Source organism: Oncorhynchus mykiss, chromosome 9, assembly GCF_057628025.1.
Source record: "Oncorhynchus mykiss isolate SJ-2025 chromosome 9, ASM5762802v1, whole genome shotgun sequence".
Classification (NCBI taxonomy): Eukaryota; Metazoa; Chordata; class Actinopteri; order Salmoniformes; family Salmonidae; genus Oncorhynchus; species Oncorhynchus mykiss.
In genome coordinates this window covers 16,337,484-16,360,629 of record NC_143030.1, presented here as the reverse complement: position 1 = coordinate 16,360,629, position 23,146 = coordinate 16,337,484, and the positions used below count along the sequence as shown (strand labels likewise).

The 23,146-nt window shown below is 42.1% G+C and overlaps 1 protein-coding gene across 2 annotated transcripts in view; it reads right to left on the bottom strand.

Moving 5' to 3' along the window:
* Positions 1 to 542: 542 nt before the first annotated feature.
* The window catches only part of LOC110531519 (calsequestrin-1), a 33,391-nt gene continuing 10,787 nt past the window's right edge, over positions 543 to 23,146 (bottom strand). The window contains exons 2-12 of one of the 2 annotated variants that reach the window (XM_036989198.2): positions 17,313 to 17,345; positions 15,511 to 15,604; positions 10,099 to 10,199; positions 9,751 to 9,862; positions 9,401 to 9,474; positions 8,453 to 8,583; positions 8,174 to 8,219; positions 8,001 to 8,055; positions 5,984 to 6,084; positions 2,494 to 2,568; positions 543 to 2,146 (exon numbers count right to left, since the gene is read on the bottom strand). In XM_036989198.2, coding sequence (XP_036845093.2) covers positions 1,877 to 2,146; positions 2,494 to 2,568; positions 5,984 to 6,084; positions 8,001 to 8,055; positions 8,174 to 8,219; positions 8,453 to 8,583; positions 9,401 to 9,474; positions 9,751 to 9,862; positions 10,099 to 10,199; positions 15,511 to 15,604; positions 17,313 to 17,345 — 1,092 coding nt within the window. In that variant the 3' untranslated portion in view covers positions 543 to 1,876. The remainder of the gene's footprint in view (positions 2,147 to 2,493; positions 2,569 to 5,983; positions 6,085 to 8,000; positions 8,056 to 8,173; positions 8,220 to 8,452; positions 8,584 to 9,400; positions 9,475 to 9,750; positions 9,863 to 10,098; positions 10,200 to 15,510; positions 15,605 to 17,312; positions 17,346 to 23,146) is intronic. The other variant, XM_036989199.2, reaches the window with a different exon arrangement.

The following is a 23,146-nucleotide window of genomic DNA, read 5'->3' as shown; positions in this document are numbered from 1 at the left end:
CTCAGGGACCCTAAGCCATTCCATGTATTGTAACTGTTCCACAGCTAGCACACCTGATTCAAATGGTCAACTAATCCTCAAGCCCTTGACTAGGTGAATCAGGTGAGTTTGTTTCAGGGCTACTACAAAATTGTGAAATGTTCTTGATCCATCCTGTTTTTTCCTACATAGCCATTAAACTCTGTTTTAAAGTCACCTTCCTCTCCAGCAACTGACTTAGGAAGGACACCTGTATCTTTGTAGTGACTGGGTGTATTGATACACCATCCAAAGTGTAATTAATAACTTCACCATGCTCAAAGGGATGCATATTCACCAATAGGTGCCCTCCTTTGCTAAGCATCACACGTCTTTGTGGTCAAATCTCTGCTTGAAATGTACTAAGTGATTGTGGGACCTCACAGATCATTGTATTTGTGTGGTCCAGAGATGGAGTAGTCATTGAAAAATCATGTTAACCTCTATTATTGCACACAAAGTCCATGCAAAGTATTATGGGATACTTATTTAGGCTTGCCATAACAAAGGGGTTGAATACTCAATATATTTCAGCTTTTTATTTTTAATTAGTTTGTAAACCTTTCTTAAAAACAAAATTTAACGTTGACGTTATGAGTAGATCAGTCACACAAACTGTAACAAAACAAAATGTGTAAAAAGTGAACAGGAATGAATACTTTCTGAAGGTATTTCTGTATATCATGTGTTTTATGCCTCATCAAGGCAGTAAAATACTCTCTGGGACAGATTTACGAAATGTTTGCTCCTGTGAGAATTTTGCACCTTTTAGTTTTGTGGAGCCATGAAAGTTGCCACAGTCTTGTCTCTCTGACATTCTCAAGAGTCTTGAATTAGATTATATTTGATGTGTAAAGCTTCACCATCATCAAAATATGTACTGGTTCTTATAGGTTTCACAATTATGTAGCTTTCGTTTGTAGAAATGTTGTTGTGTCACAAAAACACAAAGACACTTCCACATTCATATAGAAATTATGACAAACAACAATATTACATTTTTAATTGTTTGTTTTTTCATTTTTTTTCCAATATTGGACCAGAAACAATCAAGTTATTTTGTCTTTTTGTGAATTCCAAGATCTTCATAATCACTCTTCGAAACTGATTTTTTCTTAAGACATGTCAAGACATTTCAGTGAGGTTAAGTTTCCTTCTCTTTAAAAAATAATACAATATAGTAAAATATAGTACAATGTTTCTTCTCTTTACCAGTAGAAAACATGTAGATGTTACAGAGTACAGACAAATGGAACAAATGAGAGAGGGGAAAGGGAGCAACCCTGATTGTGAAAAACGAGATAAAACTAAGTCAAACATACTAGTTTTCCTCAAATTTGTCCTCACATACACTCACAGTTATAACCACATGAAGAGAGAGACAAACGTTTCATACTGAACAAGGAACACTGATCTTACATTTGAGCCGCAACCCATTTTCTTTTCACAGACAAAAATTTCCCCCTGCTTCCATGTCTTTTCTCACCCAGTGAAATCAGTTGCGGCTGCTGAGGGTTGGGCAGCTCATAATAACGGCTGGAACAGAGCGAAGGGAATGGCATCAAACCATGTGTTTGATGTATTTGACACTATTCCACCTAATCCGCTCCAGCAATTACCACGAGCGCTCCTCCCCAATTAAGGTGCCACCAACCTTCTGTGAGTCAATTTGATTTAGGTGTTGCCCTTTTGGCATATCACCGGACTATCTGATCAGGGCTTTGAGAAAGAGATACAGGAAGCAAACAGGAAGGGACACAACATGTGTTTGACGAGATGTTAGGAAACTGATGATTGGTACCAGCTTTCGGCCACTGTTGGCTAAAGCCGAGCCAACCCAAGGATGGCAAGTAAGCTTTTATTCATCATCGTCATCATCATCATCATCGTCGTCGTCGTCATCTTCGTCGTCATCATCATCATCATCGTCGTCATCATCATCATCATCATCGTCGTCGTCATCATCATCATCATCATCATCATCATCATCGTCGTCGTCGTCATCATCGTCATCATCATCATCATCTGGATCGATCTTTCCGGACAGCACATCCTCGATCCAGTCCTCAAGCTCATCAGCAGTGGGCATGTCCTCATCATCATCCATCTCCATCCACACACTGTCGGCCTATGAGGGAACACACACACAGTGAGATCACAATTTTAATGTCACGAAACAAGATGGAGACTAAGTCTGCACAAGACAGAAAGACACTGAAATTCAAGAGAGGCTTGGATGAGAAGACAGTGAGAGTAGACCATCAAAAACCTGAGGTTCCCAGAGAAGATGGATGGATGGATGGATGGATGGATGGATGGATGGATGGATGGATGGATGGATGGATGGATGGATGGATGGATGGATGGATGGATGGATGGATGGATGGATGGATGGATGGATAGATAGATAGATAGGAGAAGAGGATAACACAAAGGAGACGACAGAGACAAAGTAGGTGGGAAGATCAGACTTACATCTTCCACATCCACAACACCGATCTGAGGGGAACCGAGGTCAATGCCGAAGGTCTTCTCCCAGTAGGGCACAAGCTAAAAAGAGAGAGGGAGGTAGAGAGGGGAGATAGAGAGAGAAAATAAAAATATAAAAATACTACATATAGGCTTATTCTGAGTCTTGGAAACTACAATTTAAAGTTCTGCTTTTCAAGTCCTTAGTGTATCTGTTGGACATTTCTAATATTCCCTTGTTAGACTGTTCGATACACATACAGGTGCAAAATTAATCATCTTGATCACATAATGAGTAGTTATTTGGGATTACAAAATGATTGCAGGATTCAGTGATTCTACACTGTCCAACTCCAATTTAGTCAGTCTCGAACACATGCAGCATATTCAGACGCCTTTACTTTCTTCACATTTTGTTACGTGACAGCCTCATTCTAAAAGGTATCAAATCGTTTTCTATTTCTATTTCAATCTACACACAATACCACATAATGACAAAGCAAAAACAGGTTTTTAGAGATTTTTTCAAATGTATAAAAAAACTGAAATGTCGTATTTACATAAGTATTCAGACCCTTTACTTAGTACTTTGTTGAAGCACCTTTGGCAGCGATTACAGCCTTGAGTATTCTTGGGTATGCCTCCAGAGTGGCACAGCAGTCTAAGGCACTACAGAACCTGGTGTCACTACAGAACCTGGTTCGTACCAAGGCTGTGTCACAACCTGCCGTGATCGGGTGGTGACAATCGAGTACCATAGGGTGGTGACAATTGGCCCAGCGTCGCCCGGGTTAGAGGAGGGATTGGCCGTGGGGGTAGGCAGTCATTGCAAATCAGAATTTGTTCTTAACCTCACTAGGGTTTGTAGGACAGTAGTGCCCCACCTTGTCAACAGCCAGTGAAACTGTAGGGCGCCAAATTCAAAACAATAGAAATCCCATAATTAAAATTCCTCAACTATACATGTATTTTACACAATTTTAAAGATACACTTGTTGTAAATCCAGCCACAGTGTCCAATTTCAAAAAGGCTTTACGACGAAAGCAAACCAAACGATTATGATAGGTCAGAGCCAAGTCACAGAAAAACACAGACATTTTTCCAGCCAAAGAGAGGAGTCACAAAAAGCAGAAATATAGATAAAATGAATCACTAAACTTTGATGATCTTCATCAGATGACACTCCATGTTACACAATACATGTATGTTTTGTTTGGTAAAGTTCATATTTCTATCCAAAAATCTTAGTTTACATTGGCGCGTTATGTCCAGTAGTTCCAAAACATCCGGTGAATTTGCAGAGAGCCACATCAATTTACAGAAATACTCATAATAAACAATGATAAAAGATACAACTGTTATGCAGTGAATTTTAGATCCCCTTCTCCTTAATGCAACCGCTGTGTCAGATTTAAAAAAATAAAAAATAAAAAAACCATGCAATAATCTGAGTACGGCGCTTAGACAACAAATCAAGCCAAACAGATATCCGCTATGTTGGAGTCAAAAGAAGTCAGAAATAGCATTATAAATATTCACTTACCTTTGATGATCTTCATCAGAATGCACTCCCAGGAATCCCAGTTCCACAATACATTTTCGTTTTGTTCGATAATGTCCATCATTTATGTCCATATTCCTCCTTGTTGTTCACATGTTCAGTACACAATCTAAACTCACGACACGCGTACAAGTCCAGCGGAAGGCACGGAAGAAAAGTCCAAAAAGTTATATTACAGTCCGTAGAAACATGTCAAACAAAGTATAGAATCAATCTTTAGGATGTTTTTAACATAAATCTCAATAATGTTCCAACCGGAGAATTCCCTTGTCTGTAGAATTGCAATGGAACAGAGCACGCTCTCATGTGAACGCGCGAGACTGAGCTTGTGCCTCTCTGGCAGATCTCTAACTCATTCCCCTCTCATTCGTCCCCACTTCTCAGTAGAAGCATCAACCAATTTTTTTCTCAGGTCTTTGCCTGCCATATGAGTTCTGTTATACTCACATACATCATTCAAACAGTTTTAGAAACTTCAGAGTGTTTCCTATCCAAATCTATAATTATATGCATATTCTAGCTTTTATGGCTGAGTAGCAGGCACATTCATTTGGGCACGCTTTTCATCCAAAATTCCCAATGCTGCCCCCTACCCTAGTGAAGTGAACTGACTTGCCTAGTATTTGGGGAGTTTATCCCATTCTTCTCTGCAGATCCTCTCAAGCTCTGTCAGGTTGGATGGGGAGTGTCGCCGCACAGGTATTTTCAGGTCCCTCCGGAGATGCCTGATCGGGTTTAAGTCCGGGCTCTGGCTGGTCCACTCAAGGACATTCAGAGACTAGTCCCGGAGCCACTCCTGTGTTGTCTTGGCTGTGTGCTTAGGGTTCGTATCCTGTTGAAAGGTGAGGCTTTGCCCGAGCCTGAGGTCCTTTGCCCTCTAGAGCAGGTTTTCATCAAGGTTCTCTCTGTAGTCTCCCAGTCCCTGCCGCTGAAAAACATCCCCACAGCATGGTGTTCCCACCACCATGCGTCACTGTAGAGATGGTGCCAGGTTTCCTCCAGACGTGACACTTGGCATTCAGGCCAAAGGGTTGAATCTTGGTTTCATCAGACCAGAGAATCTTGTTTCTCATGGTCTGAAAGTCCTTTAGGTGCCTTTTGGAAAACGCCAACTGGGCTGTCTTGTGTCTTTTACTGTGGATTACCTTCCGTCCGGCCACTCTACCTTAAAGGCCTTATTGGTGGAGTGCTGCAGAGATGCTTGTCCTTCTGGAAGGTTCTCCCATATCCATAGAGGAACCCTGGAGCTCTGTTAGAGTGACCATCAAGTTCTTGTTCACCTCCCTGACCAAGGCCCTTCTCTCCCGATTGCTCAGTTTGGCCGGGCGGCCAGCTCTAGGAAGTGTCTTGGTGGTTCCAAACTTCTTCCATTTAAGAATGAGGGAGGCCACTGTGTTCTTGGGGATCTTAAATTCTGCAGACAGTTTTTGGTACTATTCCCAAAATATGTGCCTTGAAACAATCCTGTTTCGGAGCTCTATGGACAATTTCTTCGACCTCATGGCTTGGCTTTTGTGCGACAGGCACTGTCAACTGATGGACCTTATATAGACAGGTGTGTGCCTTTCCAAATCATGTCCAATCAATTTAATTTAACACAGGTGGACTCCAATCAAGTTGTAGAAACATCTCAAAGATGATCAATGGAAACAGGATGCACCAGAGCTAAATTTTGAGGCTCATAGAAAATGGCATGAATACTTATGTAAATAAGTTATTTCAATGTATTTATTTTAATTTGCAAACATTTCTAAAAAGCTGTTTTTGCTTTGTCATTATGTGGTATTGTGTGTAGATTGATAAAAAAATGTAATCCATTTTAAATTTGTCTGTAATGTAACAAAATTAGGAAAAAGTTAAGGGGTCAGAATACTTTCCGAATGCACTGTACACAGTATGTTCAGCCAGTTCAAATATCTTCAGCCTGTTCTTACCAGGGGGAAGTCGTCGGGGTCGATCCAGATGATGCTGAGGTCGGGGTTGTCAGTGTTTTCACGGGCCACCTCTTTCAGGATCTCCAGGAACTCAAAACCGTCTTGGAAAAGTAAAAGGTTAGATACTGTAGTCTTTTAGCCACTTCTACACCCCAACATTGGAAGACAATTGACAATTGCATTTTTATTATCTAACTTTTACATGTTTTTATGACCAGATTTTTGAAAGAGCAGAGAATATATATATATATATATATATATATATATATACAGTGCCTTGCGAAAGTATTCGGCCCCCTTGAACTTTGCGACCTTTTGCCACATTTCAGGCTTCAAACATAAAGATATACAACTGTATTTGTTTGTGAAGAATCAACAACAAGTGGGACACAATCATGAAGTGGAACGACATTTATTGGATATTTCAAACTTTTTTAACAAATCAAAAACTGAAAAATTGGGCGTGCAAAATTATTCAGCCCCTTTACTTTCAGTGCAGCAAACTCTCTCCAGAAGTTCAGTGAGGATCTCTGAATGATCCAATGTTGACCTAAATGACTAATGATGATAAATACAATCCACCTGTGTGTAATCAAGTCTCCGTATAAATGCACCTGTACTGTGATAGTCTCAGAGGTCCGTTAAAAGCGCAGAGAGCATCATGAAGAACAAGGAACACACCAGGCAGGTCCGAGATACTGTTGTGAAGAAGTTTAAAGCCGGATTTGGATACAAAAAGATTTCCCAAACTTTAAACATCCCAAGGAGCACTGTGCAAGCTATAATATTGAAATGGAAGGAGTATCAGACCAATGCAAATCTACCAAGACCTGGCCGTCCCTCTAAACTTTCAGCTCATACAAGGAGAAGACTGATCAGAGATGCAGCCAAGAGGCCCATGATCACTCTGGATGAACTGCAGAGATCTACAGCTGAGGTGGGAGACTCTGTCCATAGGACAACAATCAGTCGTATATTGCACAAATCGGGCCTTTATGGAAGAGTGGCAAGAAGAAAGCCATTTCTTAAAGATATCCATAAAAAGTGTAATTTAAAGTTTGCCACAAGCCACCTGGGAGACACACCAAACATGTGGAAGAAGGTGCTCTGGTCAGATGAAACCAAAATTGAACTTTTTGGCAACAATGCAAAACGTTATGTTTGGCGTAAAAGCAACACAGCTGAACACACCATCCCCACTGTCAAACATGGTGGTGGCAGCACCATGGTTTGGGCCTGCTTTTCTTCAGCAGGGACAGGGAAGATGGTTAAAATTGATGGGAAGATGGATGGAGCCAAATACAGGACCATTCTGGAAGAAAACCTGATGGAGTCTGCAAAAGACCTGAGACTGGGATGGAGATTTGTCTTCCAACAAGACAATGATCCAAAACATAAAGCAAAATCTACAATGGAATGGTTCAAAAATAAACATATCCAGGTGTTAGAATGGCCAAGTCAAAGTCCAGACCTGAATCCAATCGAGAATCTGTGGAAAGAACTGAAAACTGCTGTTCACAAATGCTCTCCATCCAACCTCACTGAGCTCGAGCTGTTTTGCAAGGAGGAATGGGAAAAAATGTCAGTCTCTCGATGTGCAAAACTGATAGAGACATACCCCAAGCGACTTACAGCTGTAATCGCAGCAAAAGGTGGCGCTACAAAGTATTAACTTAAGGGGGCTGAATAATTTTGCACGCCCAATTTCTCAGTTTTTGATTTGTTAAAAAAGTTTGAAATATCCAATAAATGTCGTTCCACTTCATGATTGTGTCCCACTTGTTGTTGATTCTTCACAAAAAAATACAGTTTTATATCTTTATGTTTGAAGCCTGAAATGTGGCAAAAGGTTGCAAAGTTCAAGGGGGCCGAACACTTTCGCAAGGCACTGTATATATATATATATATATATATATATATATATATATATACTGTAGTGTATATATATAGAGTAAATGGTAAATATAAGAAAAAATATATAGTGAAACATTGCTTTGGACTAGTGCACTGTACATACCAGGGTCATCCTCCTCAGCGAAGGCTACAATGTGCTCTCCATCAATGTCATCTTCCTAAAGGAAGTAGGAAAGAAGGAACGCGACTCAGGCCTACTGTACATCTCCATGAGAAATAGGCCCACCGGACAGTTCCGCTTTCTAAATGTTTTAATAGTGAGTGAATAAATCTTACCCAGGTCTCGTACATGCTGTGGGGCTCGAGCTTCCTCAGAGTGGGCCTGGAATGAGAATGATATCAAGCCCTTTTACATCGGCAGTCATAGAGTGCATTCACAGTAACACGGCCTAGACCCAAAAGAGCAAGCAAGGAAAGGCTGAAGCAAGAGCACAGTGGCTTGGGAAAAGAAGTAATGTCGTTTGAACCACACTTTGTCTACATAACATAGTATAGGCCTTCTGGCTGTAGTTTTTTTCTGATTGTAGTTCAGCTGAACTGCAGACCCTAACTCACCTGTCATGTTCCTCAATGTAGTCTACAAGCTCAGCCTCAGTGTACGGCTTTCCTGGGATGGTCACTGGTTCCTCCATGAAGGGCTCGTAGAAGTCAACCTCGTTCAACTTCATATTCAGCTTCTTGGCAATCTGGATATGGACAAAGAACATTCATTTGGCTATCAGAAATCTTGTTTCAACATGAAAAGATGAATTAACATTTTGAATTAAAGTATTTGCAATGTAACTAATATTATGTTTTGTGGACTAAACTTGATTTCCTAAGTTGACTTAACACTTCAAGGTAGCGCAGTAACTTATCTTTTCAAGTTAAAACTACTAAAAATGGTACACTGTATAGACAGTTGGTCTGCATTGGGGACAATGGAAATATTCCAGAATGGAGTTTAGAATATAGTTGTAGTGGCTTCCTTTCCTTTTTACCATAGCCACTGCCCAAGCCTGAAGCGGGGTTGTTTGGTACGCATACAGTCCACACTGAAGGTTCCCAAACGGCCAAACATTCAATGACATCCAGGGATATGGTGCAACAAAAAAGTTTATTCTTCTTATATCTAACAAATACATTATTCTCCAATCAACTTAAAGCATAGATTACTTAATATGGAAAATACATATTATGACCTGTATGTATGTCTGTATGGTCAAAAAACTATACCGGTCCCGCATCTAGCAAGGACTCAACTTCCTGCCTTTATCCTAACACACTTACCACAATACAATGAATGGGCAAGAGGAGGGGTCCAAAAACTGAGTTACACTAACAAATTAATATATCTCAATCAGGTAAATATAAATCATAAAAGGTACGTACCTAATATTTCATCAGATACATTAATATTTAATATATTTACATAAATATACATGGAGCTCCATGTCCGTACAAATATGTCCAAATCGGCCCTAACAATAGTCAACTCTAATTTTACGCTCTGTGGTTCCGTACCTTGGGGTCAAAGGTGGCGAAGAACTTGATGAATGGATGGAACTCCTCGGCAGCATCGTCATACTCAATGAAGTCTGTAAAAGAGAAAAATAACATTAACCTAATGTGATATTGTCATTGACATACTTGATTGAGAAAATTGTCAGAATTCAGGCATAGAATACCTGCATGTGGCTCACAGAAATAGTTGTGACTAGCAACTCATTAGCCTGATCCCAGATCTTTTTGTGCCAATTCAGTGACAATGAGCATAGGAGTTGGCATGACAGCACAAACACATCTGGGACTGGGCTAGTAATTTCAGTCATGATTTCTCTGTTCTTTCCCAAGAGTTTGTTGGCTGTACTTACGGGGCGATTTTTCACTCTTGAAGTAGCCGACCAGCTTGATGTCCTCGTCAATGTTGTGGAAGCCCTTCAGCTCACGCTCATTATCAATTATCTCCACGGGGTCCTCAATCACCTGGACAGAGATTGCATGAGGGAGAAGAGATTAGAAGAGAAGATTTTAGAAGGTCGAGAAAGATTTTACTGGCCTTATTTTTTCTATCCTTTTTTTACCTGTTAATACACTACACTTCCGAGAGTGTTTACACAGTAATAAAAACACGTTAAAGTGAAGTTAAAACCAAATGACTGAGAGCAAAATGAGGTGGCACGACAACTAAATGACTATATAATGTTATAACAGTTACTCACGTCGTAGAGGAACTCCACTAGGGTGTCAGCGGCCAGCTCACCGTCATACTCAATGATCTCATTATCAATAAAGATGTAGATGCTCTCCACCTCGTCCAGACCTGAGGAGGGATTTGGACAGGTTAGAGATGCTGTTTAGGGGCTAGGGAGGGGGCTAGGGAAGGGAGGGGGCTAGGGAAGGGATGGGGCTAGGTAAGGGAGGGGACTAGGGAAGGGATGGGGCTAGGTAAGGGAGGGGACTAGGGAAGGGATGGGGCTAGGTAAGGGAGGGGGCTAGGAGAGGGATAGGGCTAGGGAAGGTTGGGGGCTAGGGAAGGGAGAGGGCTAGGGAAGGGATGGGGCTAGGTAAGGCATGGGGCTAGGGAAGGGAGGGGCTATGTAAGGGATGGGGCTAGGTAAGGGATGGGGCTAGGGTAGGATAGGGCTAGGGAAGGGAGGGGGCTATGAAGGGATGGGACTAAGGAAGGGATGGGGCTAGAGAAGGGATGGGGCTAGGTAAGGGATGGGGCTAGGTAAGGGATGGGACTAAGGAAGGGATGGGGCTAGAGAAGGGATGGGGCTAGGTAAGGGATGGGGATAGGGAAAGGATGGGGCTAGGAAAGGGAGAGGGCTAGGGAAAGGATGGGGCTAGGTAAGGGATGGAATGGGGCTAGGATGGGGATGGGGGCTAGAGAAGGGATGGGACTAGGGAAGGGATGGGATGGGGCTAGGGAGGGGATGGGGGCTAGGGGCTAGGGAGGGGCTAGGGAAGGGATGGGGCTAGGGAAGGGATGGGGCTAGGGAAGAGACTAGAGAAGGGATGGGGCTAGATAAGGGATGGGGCTAGATAAGAGATGGGGCTATGGGCTAGGGAAGGGGCTAATGAAGGGATGGGGCTAGGGAGGGGATGGGGGCTAGAGAAAGGATGGGGCTAGAGAAGGGATGGGTCTAGGTAGGGATGGGGCTAGGGGACAGGGAAGGGGCTAGGGAAGGGATGGGGCTAGGTAGGAGATGGGGCTAGGGGCTAGGGAAGGGGATGGGGAAGGGATGGGGCTAGGGAGGGATGGGGCTAGGTAAGGCATGGGGCTAGGGAAGGGAGGGGCTAGGGAGGGGATGGGTTTTTGTAAGGGAGGGGGCTATGTAAGGGGTGGGGCTAGGTAAGGGATGGGGCTAGGGAAAGGATAGGGCTAGGGAAGGGAGGGGGCTATGAAGGGATAGGACTAAGGAAGGGATGGGGCTAGAGAAGGGATGGGGCTAGGTAAGGGATGGGACTAAGGAAGGGATGGGGCTAGAGAAGGGATGGGGCCAGGGAAGGGATGGGGATAGGGAAAGGATGGGGCTAGGTAAGGGAGAGGGCTAGGGAAAGGATGGGGCTAGGTAAGGGATGGAATGGGGCTAGGATGGGGATGGGGGCTAGAGAAGGGATGGGACTAGGGAAGGGATGGGATGGGGCTAGGGAGGGGATGGGGGCTAGGGGCTAGGGAAGGGATGGGGCTAGGGAAGGGATGGGGCTAGGGAAGAGGTGGCGACTAGAGAAGGGATGGGGCTAGATAAGGGATGGGGCTAGATACGAGATGGGGCTATGGGCTAGGGAAGGGGCTAATGAAGGGATGGGGCTAGGGAGGGGATGGGGGCTAGAGAAAGGATGGGGCTAGAGAAGGGATGGGTCTAGGTAGGGATGGGGCTAGGGGATAGGGAAGGTGCTAGGGAAGGGATGGGGCTAGGTAGGAGATGGGGCTAGGGGCTAGGGAAGGGGATGGGGAAGGGATGGGGCTAGGGAGGGATGCGGGCTAGGGAAGGGGCTTAGGAAGGAATGGGGACTACGGAAAGGATGGGGCTAGGGACTATAGGGAAGGGGACAGGTAAGGGATGGGGCTAGGTAAGGGATGGGGCTAGGTAAAGGATTTGGGCTAGGGAAGGGAGGGGGCTAGTTAAGGGATGGGACTAGGGAAGGGATGGGGCTAGAGAAGGGATGGGGCTAGGGAAGGGATGGGGATAGGGAAGGGATGGGGCTAGAGAAGGGATGGGGCTAGGGAAGGGATGTGGCTAGGTAGGGGTGGGACTAGGGAAGGGATGGGGCTAGGGAGGGGATGGGGGCTAGAGAAGGGATGGGGGTAGGGAAGGGATGTAAAGGGGCTAGGATGGGGATGGGGGCTAGGGAAGGGGCTAGGTAAGGGGATGGGGGCTAGGGAAGGGATGGGGCTAGGATAGAGGTGGGGACTAGAGAAGGGATGGGGCTAAATAAGGGATGGGGCTAGGTAAGGGATGGGCCTATGGGGGGATGGGGGCTAGAGAAAGGATGGGGCTAGATAAGGGATGGGGCTAGGTAAGGGATGGGGCTAGGTAAGGGATGGGGCTAGGGAAGGGGCTAGGGAAGGGATGGGATGGGGCTAGGGGCTACGGAAAGGATGGGGCTAGGTAAGAGATGGGGCTAGGGAAGGGATGGGGCTAGGAAGGGATGTGGGCTAGGGAAGGGATGGGGCTTAGGAAGGAATGGGGTCTACGGAAGGGATGGGGGCTAGGTAATAGGTAAGGGATGGGGCTAGGAGAGGGGTGGGACTTAGGAAGGGATGGGGGCTAGGTAATAGGTAAGGGATGGGGCTAGGAAAGGGATGGGACTTAGGAAGGGATGGGGGCTACGGAAGGGATGGTGCTAGGTATAGGTAAGGGATGGAGCTAGGGAAGGGATGGGGCTAGGGAAGGGATGAGGCTAGGGAAATGATGGGGGCTAGGGAAAGGATTGGGGCTAGAAAAGGGATGGGGACTATGGAAGGGATGGGGCTAGGTATAGGTAAGGGATGGGAATAGGGAAGGGATGGGGCTAGGGAAGGGATGGGGGCTAGGTAATAGGCAAGGGATGGGGCTAGAGGCTAGGGAAGGGATGGGGGCTAGGTAATAGGCAAGGGATGGGGCTAGAGGCTAGGGAAGGGATGGGGCAGGTTAGAAACTCTGGGAACTAGGGTTTAGAGGACAGGTTTGGAACTCTACTTAAGGTCTAGAGGACAGATTAAGATCTTTACTTAGGATCTAGGGTTTAGGGGACATGCTAGGAACTCTGGTTAGGGGTTATGGTTTAGGGGACAGGTTAGAAAATATACTTAGGGTTGAGGATTTAGGGGGACATGTTAGAGACTCTGGCTAGGGGCTAGGAGATAGGGGCTAGGGAAGGGATGGGACTAGGTAAGGGATGGGACTAGGGAAGGGATGGGGCTAGAGAAGGGATGGGGCTAGGTAAGGGATGGGATGGTGCTAGGGAGGGGATGGGATGGGGCTAGGGAGGGGATGGGGGCTAGAGAAGGGATGGGGCTAGGGAAGGGATGGGCAAGTAAATTGGTAACAAGACATTCTTCTCACCTGTAAAATAATGTATTATTTTATCTGCACAGTATGAACATAAAGTGAGTTACTCCCTCCTGAAGTAGAATGCTTTAGTTGTTTAATTGCATACCGGTGACTGAGCCACCTATAACTTTTTTTTCTTCCATGGCAGTGACAGTACAAGATAAGGGTGTCTGTATTAGACAGAGGGAGCTGCAAGTCAGTTAGAAAATGAAAGTGTGAAATAATCAGATCTCTGCAAAGGAATGTTTTTTCAGTTAGAAACTGAGTGTGAAACTCAGATCTCTGCAAGGAATGTTGCTGGACAACTACAGCTCTCTCTGGTGGCTGAATGATCTACTGAGGGTGATAGTGAAGCTTTTACGTGTCTAGGCTGTAGAGCCCTGACTTCTTCCTGAACATGTAACATGACAATAACCTTTCCTAACCAGAACTAGGACAGATTTTATTCCTTGTTTGAAAAACTCTGCCCTTCCCATATAATATGTTCTGTGTTATAAAGATATCTTACACAGTTACTAGATTGGGTCCAGAGTTCTGCCTACTGTAAATGCAATGGTTTCTTTTCAATCTTTTTTTGCCCATCGGCAAACCTTTGATTAGTGGAATCAGGTGTGTAGGGACTGAACTTTAGACATGTATTTGTTCAAGGCAGTGACAGTACGAGATAAGCATAAAATATTACATGGTATTATAAGGACAAAGATACAGAGAGCTGCAAGTCATTTAGAAACTGAAAGTGAGACTCAGATCTCTCTGTGAGGAATGTTTGTTGACCACTACAGCTCTCTGGTGGCTGAATGATGTACTGAGGGGGATACTGAAGCAATAAGGCCCGAGGGGGTGTGATATATGGCCAATATACGACTGCCACGGGCTGTTGTTAGGCACAACGCAAAGTGGGGTGCCAGGACACAGTCCTTAGCCATGGTATATTGGCCATATATCACAAACCCGAGGTGTCGTATTGCTATTATAAACTTGTTACCAAAGTAATTAGAGCAGTACAAATATATGTTTTGTCAAACCCGTGGTATACGATATGATATACCACGGCGGTCAGCCAATTAGCATTCAGGGCTCGAACCACCCAATTTATAACGAGGCTTTTATGTGTCTGTAGGTCTACTACTGTAAGTCTACAACTGTACGTCTACTACTGTAGGTCTGCTATTATATTTAGTTTAAACTTGAAAATAGGTTTGGGTCCAATCCAATACAACACTACACAGAGTGAAACCCTCTGTATTTTGAATGGTGGCAGCATCATATTATGGGTATGCTTGTCACTTGCAGGAGCTGGGGAGTTTGTCAGGATCAAAATAAAAATGAGCAAACCCCAGGTAAACGGTTAGAGGGAAAACCTCCCTAAAATCTAACCCTGGGATGGAGTTTTTAATTTCAACGGGACAATTACACAACATTTTAATGTTAATTCCAAAGCTCATGTGTTGAGTAATATGTGTTGAGTGTTTCTGAATGGTCGAGTCAGTCAGGAACTCAGAGACAAGCTTTGAATATTGCTGTCCATCAATGACTCCCAACCAAATTGTCTGAGCATGTTGCTTTAAGAGTTGTGCAAAGTTTGTAGAATCTTATTCAAAATGATTCACAGCTGTAATTGTCTGCCAAACGTGCTTCCAACAAGTTGTGTGTCACATTGTTGTGTGAAGACATACGCAATCAAAACATCTTCATATTTGATTAATTAAGAACATTTTCTATAATTTTTCTTTCACTTTCAAAATGTGGAGTAGGTTGTCTAGAACAGCAGGAAAAACATCTAATGTAATCCCTTTTTACATTTAATATTAAGATAGCAAAATGTGAAGAGTGTGCGAGGGGTGTCTAGACTTTCACTAGGCACTGGCTGTGAATCATTTGAGTTAGTTCAGGGCTACAACAAAATTGTGAAATGTCTGGGGGTCCCGAGGAGAGATTTGAATATCACTGCTCTCATGTATTTCAACAGGAAAGATACCACACCTCGGGCAGAAGAGGGCAGGAGAGATCAGGATTCTATGTGAAGTCAGACAGAAAGACTGAGGTTTAATCGATGATGAAAAGGGGGTCAAGAGATGAGTGAGCTTTTACCCAGCTTCTTGGCGACAGAGAGGTCCTTCTTCTCATCCACAAGACCGAATCCAATGTCTTCATCATCGATATCATCAAGAACCTGGGCTGCAAGCTACAGAGAAGAGAGAGAAGAGAGAAAGAAAGATAGAAAGAAAGAAAGAAATAAAGAAAGAAAGAAAGAAAGAAAGAAAGGAAGGAGATGGAGCTGTATCAGAGCACATGGACCCTAGCATCCTAGCGTCTGTTTTACGCTCCATTTTTGGATTTCTAGATCTTACTTATTTGAACAACCTTGAATGGATCTGACAGGTATCAGCAATATCGCTATAGCTCAACTGTGTCCTCTGATAGGCTAGGTGACATTTTCAACATATTGCTTATCCAATCATTAACCTATCCAATCATTTCAGATCTACACAACTGCCTAAAGGGACAGGGGGTTGACTTAGAACGGAAAAGATATGTGTATGCCCCCCCTATGTTAATAGATGTGCCATACCTCAGGAATGAGGTGCTCAGCACTCCAGTCCTAGACACATATGACCACATTGCACTCCAATGGACTGCATGGAAAATATATTTCCCACATACTCTGTAAGCACTCACACCCCCAACCACAGCATTTCCTCCCTCTTTCAAGGCCTTAAAAGCAAAAGCCTTAGAGCGCTGCCTTGCACTTTCTAAATCTGTGTGAAACTGGACCTATTGATGGATAGTTAGCCCAGCGAATGAGAGGTCAGAGAGAGAAGAGAAGGGGGGGCATGTTCCTAGTGTGTCATCAGGAAGAGACGTGGTCACGACAGGTGCAGTGGACTGGTGGAAAAGGAGAAGGGCTCACGCTTTGTGAGAGTAAACTTACATACACACGCTCACTAACACCTACTTGCAAAGACACACACAAACACACACACACTCCCACACACACAGATGCACAAACACACATACTTTGTTCTCATTTTATAGCAGTCTATGGCAGTACATGGAACAAAATATCAGTAAAAAAAACATTGTACTCCAATTGATGTCTAAGAATCAAATAATTACAAATGTCTTAATTACAAATGTCTACAGAATGGGTATCATTCAAAAGCAGGCACTATCCATCAAGGAATATCCATTGATATGTCCAGCCCACACAGTCAAGCTAGGCAACATCCACCATAGCCAGGTCACGGTTCGGTCCCAGCCTCAACTCCACCTCAGCCATAACAACAGCCCTGAGATCCATTTTGGTTTGGACTGTGCTACCTGGTATCCTTGGGACGGCCTTATCCTAAACCCTGACCACAACCCTTACCTACCCCATTTTAAATGTCAACTTCAAATGGGGTTGGGAAGTCCCCAGGATCCCAGATAGCACGGACCATTCCCGGATAGCACCAAACCAAGATGGGCGACAAAACAAGAAGGCCAACGTTATGTGGCTCAATCCGGTTTACAATAAAGCCAGTGTGACAAGTCCTGCTCTCGTGCCAAGCAATTGCTTTGGGCCAGCATCTATGTTTTGCATGAAATTGTTGAAAGGATGAATGAATGAATGAATGAATGAAAGGATAAAGGGGTTAGACTGTAGACTGTTTCCATTTGTTTTGTTGTTTCGGTGACCTTTATTTGCAACATTACTTTCACTGCTGTAGTACAGAGAAGCAGTAATAGTCTGCTTCCCAAATGGCACCCTATTCCCTGTATAGTGCACTACTTTTGAACAGAGCCCATAGGGAATATAGTGCCATTTGGGACGCTGCGATAGAGCAAGCTGCTGAGGGTTTTGCTGTAGGGCAGCAGCTTTGTTGAGGGCTGGTTCGAAGGCCTGGACATACCTGGAACGTCAGGGCAGCTGGACTGGTGAGTAACTGTAGAGAGAAGTTATGCTTTAGCACAGGACATTGACGCGTAGTCCGGGATTCAATCAAAGGTGCATTGATGACAAGAGCACCGCTCTAGACTCTTAAGGTAATTTATGCTTGAGCCAACATCCGCAGAGTTACCATGAATGCAATCTCCACGAAAGACCGGAGAAATTGCCTTTAAAATGTGCGTTGTTGACAATGCGTCTTTGATTGATTGTATAACCACTACAAGACTGAGTAAACAAGGGACAGTAAACAAGGGATGGTAAACAAAGGATAGTAAACAAATGGACCAAGGACAGTGAACAAAGCATAACATAGTGTATGTGTCCCAATATCCATATTCATGTAGAGTGCATTGTCACTATATTACTTTTTACTTTATAGTAAATATATACTATTCACTAATATCCCACTGGGCACAGACTTCACTTAAACATCTATTCCATGTTGGTTCAATGTGATTTCGTGGAAATGACGTGGCAACAACGTTGACTCAACCAGTGTGTGCCCAGTGGGATTACTTGCCGATTTCATTACGTCATCATAAAACATATTATGTTAGTATCATGAATATGGATATTAAGACATACGGACAGAGTCATGACATCACAGGACAGTGAATAGAATGTAGAATACTTCCACTATACAGGACAGTCCATAGAACACAGAGATGGTGACGGGTCAAGAGGCAGAGTACAGAACAATCTAACTTCAATGGAGGTCGGAGTTCAGACATTAGAATAAGCACAAATGCTCTTTGAACCACAAAGATTCACAAAGTGTCTTAAAAACCTGTTGAGTGTAGGGGGCAGTATTTTGATGTTTGGATGAAAAACGTACCCAAATGAAACTGCCTATTTCTCAGGCCCAGAATCTAGAATATGCATATAATTGTCAGATTAGGATAGAAATCTGACACCCCAAGTGGATTAACAACAAGCTAAGCTGTGTCTTGCTATATAGCACTTGTGATTTCATGAAGATTAAATATTTTTAGTAATTTAATTTGAATTTGGCGCTCTGCAATTCAGCGGATGTTGACGAAAATGATCCCGCTAACGGGATAGGTGCATCAATAAGTTTTAAAGTAGGAGTACTGATTTAGAATCAGTACGGCATTTTAGATAATAATAAATAAGACAGGAGGGACCTGATCTAGAAGCAGCACTCCTACTCTGAGACACTTTTTGAATGAACATTTTGCTATGCAACATACAAAGGATCCATTATGACATGCAGTTCTGCTGTATAGTAAACCACTAGCCAGCCCAGTCGTCCTCCCACAGGTTGACCATTTGATCTCCTAACTTTCTATCTAGCCATATCTGATCATTTCCACCTATATCTCTGATATGTTAGAATATCAATCATCTCCTCACAGAGAAATCACTGTCACTTCTGTTTCTCTCTGACTTGCATTTCCTATCTGATTCATTGTGACTATCACTTTCGCTCTCTCTCTCGCTGTCTGTCTGTCTGTCTGTCTGTCTGTCTGTCTGTCTGTCTGTCTGTCTGTCTGTCTACAGTAATAATAATAACAGTAATAATAATAACATTAATAATAATAACAGTAAGAATGACAATAACAGCAATAATAATAATAAATAATAATAACAGCAATAATAATAACAGTAATAATAATAACAGCAATAATAATAACAGTAATAATAATAACAGTAATAATAATAATACCAGCAATAATAATACCAATAACAATAATACTAGTAATGATAATAACAGTAATAATAATAAAAGTGTTAATGATAACAATAATAATGATAATAGTAATCATAATTACATCAATAAAAATAACAGTAATAATTATAATAGCAGTAATAATAATAGCATTAATAATAATAACAGTAATAACAATAACAGTAATAATGATAATAGCAGTAATAATAATAGCATTAATAATAATAACAGTAATAATAATAACAGTAATAATGATAATACCAGTAATAATAATACCAGTAATAATGATAATACCAGTAATAATAATGCCAGTAATAATAATAACATGAATAATAATAACATGAATCATGATAACAGTAATAATAATACAAGTAATAATGATAATACCAGTAATAATAATGCCAGTAATAATAATAACATTAATAATAATAACATGAATCATGATAACAGTAATAATAATACAAGTAATAATGATAATACCAGTAATAATAATACCAGTAATAATAATAACATGAATAATAATAACATGAATCATGATAACAGTAATAATAATACAAGTAATAATGATAATACCAGTAATAATAATGCCAGTAATAATAATAACATGAATAATAATAACATGAATCATGATAACAGTAATAATAATACAAGTAATAATGATAATACCAGTAATAATAATGCCAGTAATAATAATAACATGAATAATAATAACATGAATCATGATAACAGTAATAATAATACAAGTAATAATGATAATACCAGTAATAATAATGCCAGTAATAATAATAACATGAATAATAATAACATGAATCATGATAACAGTAATAATAATAACAGTAATAATAATAATACATTTGTAGAGACACTCAATTTGATAATGTTGATGAATGATGGGGTACAATTCCTCCTAAGATCTTGGATCAGATTAATGCATCCTCATTCATATTCTATGGGTGAATGAAGGACAGTCTAAGTGCAAACAGGGGAAACAAAGAGGTAGTACATCCCTAGTTTCCTGTAAATCGTGCATTAACGTCATGTCCATAAATTAAAATAGCTCCATTGTTAAAGTAAAGCGGTAGTTCTAGCAGGTCAACTCAACCTTGCTGAAACTGATCTGGGAGCTGAATCGTTTATCTTCAACCTTGCTGTGTGGCTGACCTTTGATGTAAAGAAAACCTGATCTGGGAACTGAACGCTGCTCGTTGTTTGATGAGTCACAACACGTCTGTGTATGCGTCACATCTGATTTGAGTGAGTCACTCACAGAGTGGAGAGGCTCATTGGACGTCTGACGGCCTCCATGATGTTATTATAGCATCGTTTTTTGGTCTTAACAGCGCCAGTATATTGTGGTTGTCCTGGTGTAATTAGGTAGGGCGAGGAAGGAGGCTGTGTTTATGACTGTGTGTATGCTTATTACATCCATCCCTTCTACCTCTCCGTTCCGAAGGAAAGAAGAAGACAAACTGATACAATTACTAACACAACCGACTTCTCATTTGTGTCAAAAGCCATTTTTTTCCTTGCACCAATGTTATGATTAAACCACTTAGTTTTGATGCAGAGAGATTTGAGGTCTGTATGAGACCCCAGGACAACGAAGAGTCACATTTCTACCCATAGCTACTGAATAACTGTTAGGAGTTCACAACTCAATCCCCGTATGCTAATACACAAAGAAACGCAATAGCAAGACTGCCTTGTTAAATTAGAGATTTTCTCCCCAAGTGATGCAAAAACAGAACGTGTCACAGCACAACAGGAACCGATCCTAGCATGGGATGTGGTGAATCGCTCATGACACGTGTGTGTGTGTGTGTGTGTGTGTGTGTGTGTGTGTGTGTGTGTGTGTGTGTGTGTGTGTGTGTGTGTGTGTGTGTGTGTGTGTGTGTGTGTGGCACTCTTTTTTTAGATTTAGTCTCTAGTCTTAGTCATTTTTACTAAAATATCATTAAATACTGATTTAGTCTAGTTATTGTCAAAATTACGAAAACAGTGGGCCATTTTTTTGTCAACTAAATGCTCTTTCATTTCACCTCAATAACCCATAGTAAACATATTCACTGACTTCCACGTGAACAAACATACATAGCCTGGTCCTACCAACATATTTTTCTGTATAACATCCTATACTCTTCTCAACAGCAGACATATATTTAAGAATAATAATATTATATAGGAATTATCTGGCCATGTGAATTACTAATTCAGCCTAAATAGATATTACACATTACATAAAAAACAAACAGACATACACAAGCAGAGAGAGAGAGAGAATGAGTGAGAGAGAGAGAGAGAGAAAGAGAGAGAGAGAGAGAGAGAGTAGGAGAGAGAGAGAGAGAGAGAGAGAGAGTAGGAGACAGAGAGAGAGAGAGAGAGAGAGAGAGAGAGAGAGAGAGAAAGAGAGAGAGAGAATCCCCAGATGGTGTCACAAAGTATTGGTAAAGAAGATTGTTGCTTTACTATTAAACTTAATGCTGCTATTGCTTTTAATTTTGTAAAGCAGCTTATGTTTCTTAACCAGGCAAAAGTTAGCTAACTAGAAGGCTGGTGGTGACTGCTTAGCCAAGTTGAAACAAGAAAGTCGCCTGGGCGATGTGTATAAATCGAAGGCGGAGCCGGAGTCTAATTTTAGTCACAGAGATAATTTAGTCTGGTCTCGTTTAAGTCAACTGAAATGAAAAATATTTAGTTATAGTTTTTCCTGGGTCTATTTAGTCAGTTGTCGTCTCGCCACTGAAAAATAGTGCTTCACGAATATTTTAGTGACAATTTTTGTTGACAAAATTAACACTGTGCTGGACACACCAGGACATCCCTAAGAGCCCAGGGATGCAGAATAACAAGGCCTTCCAATTCTATCCCATCGACTCCCAGCTATAGTGTAAATAAGTCATGGATGTAGCTGTAAAATACCAGTGTGTGTCTGAGTATGTGTGTGTGTGTGTGTGTGTGTGTGTGTACAGTATGTTTGATGCTGAACACATCCCTACAGCCTACAGCGATGTGTTACATAACTGGGTGGGCATTAAAGATTCAAACAACAGATTTAAACGTGCTGAGCAAAAGGAGCCAGCAGAGCTTTGTTTAAAGGCAACACGTGGGTGTGACTTATTAAGTCAGAGTTGAGTGGCAGTTTTGTCACAATTTTAATCAAAGTTTAAGTCCGTTTTAAGTAACAGTTTGAATCAGAGTTTAAGTCAGTTTTAAGTCACAGTTTGAATCAGAGTTTAAGTCAGTTTTAAGTCACAATTTGAATCAGAGTTTAAGTCAGTTTTAAGTCACAGTTTGAACCAGAGTTTAAGTCAGTTTTAAGTCACAGTTTAAGTTCCACTGGGGGAATCAAATGAATTGAAAGTTACAGAATGCACATTTAATAGCCTAGCTTTGCATGCCATTGAATATCAATTCTAAATCATATCAGACTTAACACCAACACAACTACAGTATCTGCTGGAGGGCTCCGGGGTTAAGGTTCCTCTAGGTACAGATCTAAGGTCAGCTTCCCCTCCCTCAATCTTACGATGAACCATTAGAGGGGAAAATACAAAACTGACCCAAGATCAGCGTCTGGAGGAGTGTTAAGGAGCTCTGTTTGTCACCATTGTTGAGTGACTCATGCTCACTACATGAACTCCATCGCAGCTTTGTCACACACCAAACCAGCCAACCAGCCAATACCCTCCTCGCATCACACATCACCCTGCAGTCGTCAGGGGTTGGTTAGCCAAGCAGGATAGATCTATCAAAGAGAGAACTTGTGGCACAGCTTTATCAAACACGGTCTATTCTCCTGGAGTACCTCATTCTGGCTATTCTGCCTGTATTTAAGAGGCAGAACACAGGCCTAAGATGCACAATAACACACAGTAAACCATACTACAATACTAGGTGTTTTTTCCTGACCACATGACCTTAACCGACAATACAATACTACTAACTGTATAACTACAGCTCCTATTAGTAGCCATGGTACAGTAGTATACTGTATATCTATAAAAATGTGCTCAATCCTGTGTACATATTAGGCCCAAGATGTTACAACATGATCCTCCAATAAACAGGTATTTATATATGTTAATACTTCAGAGTAACAATGACAA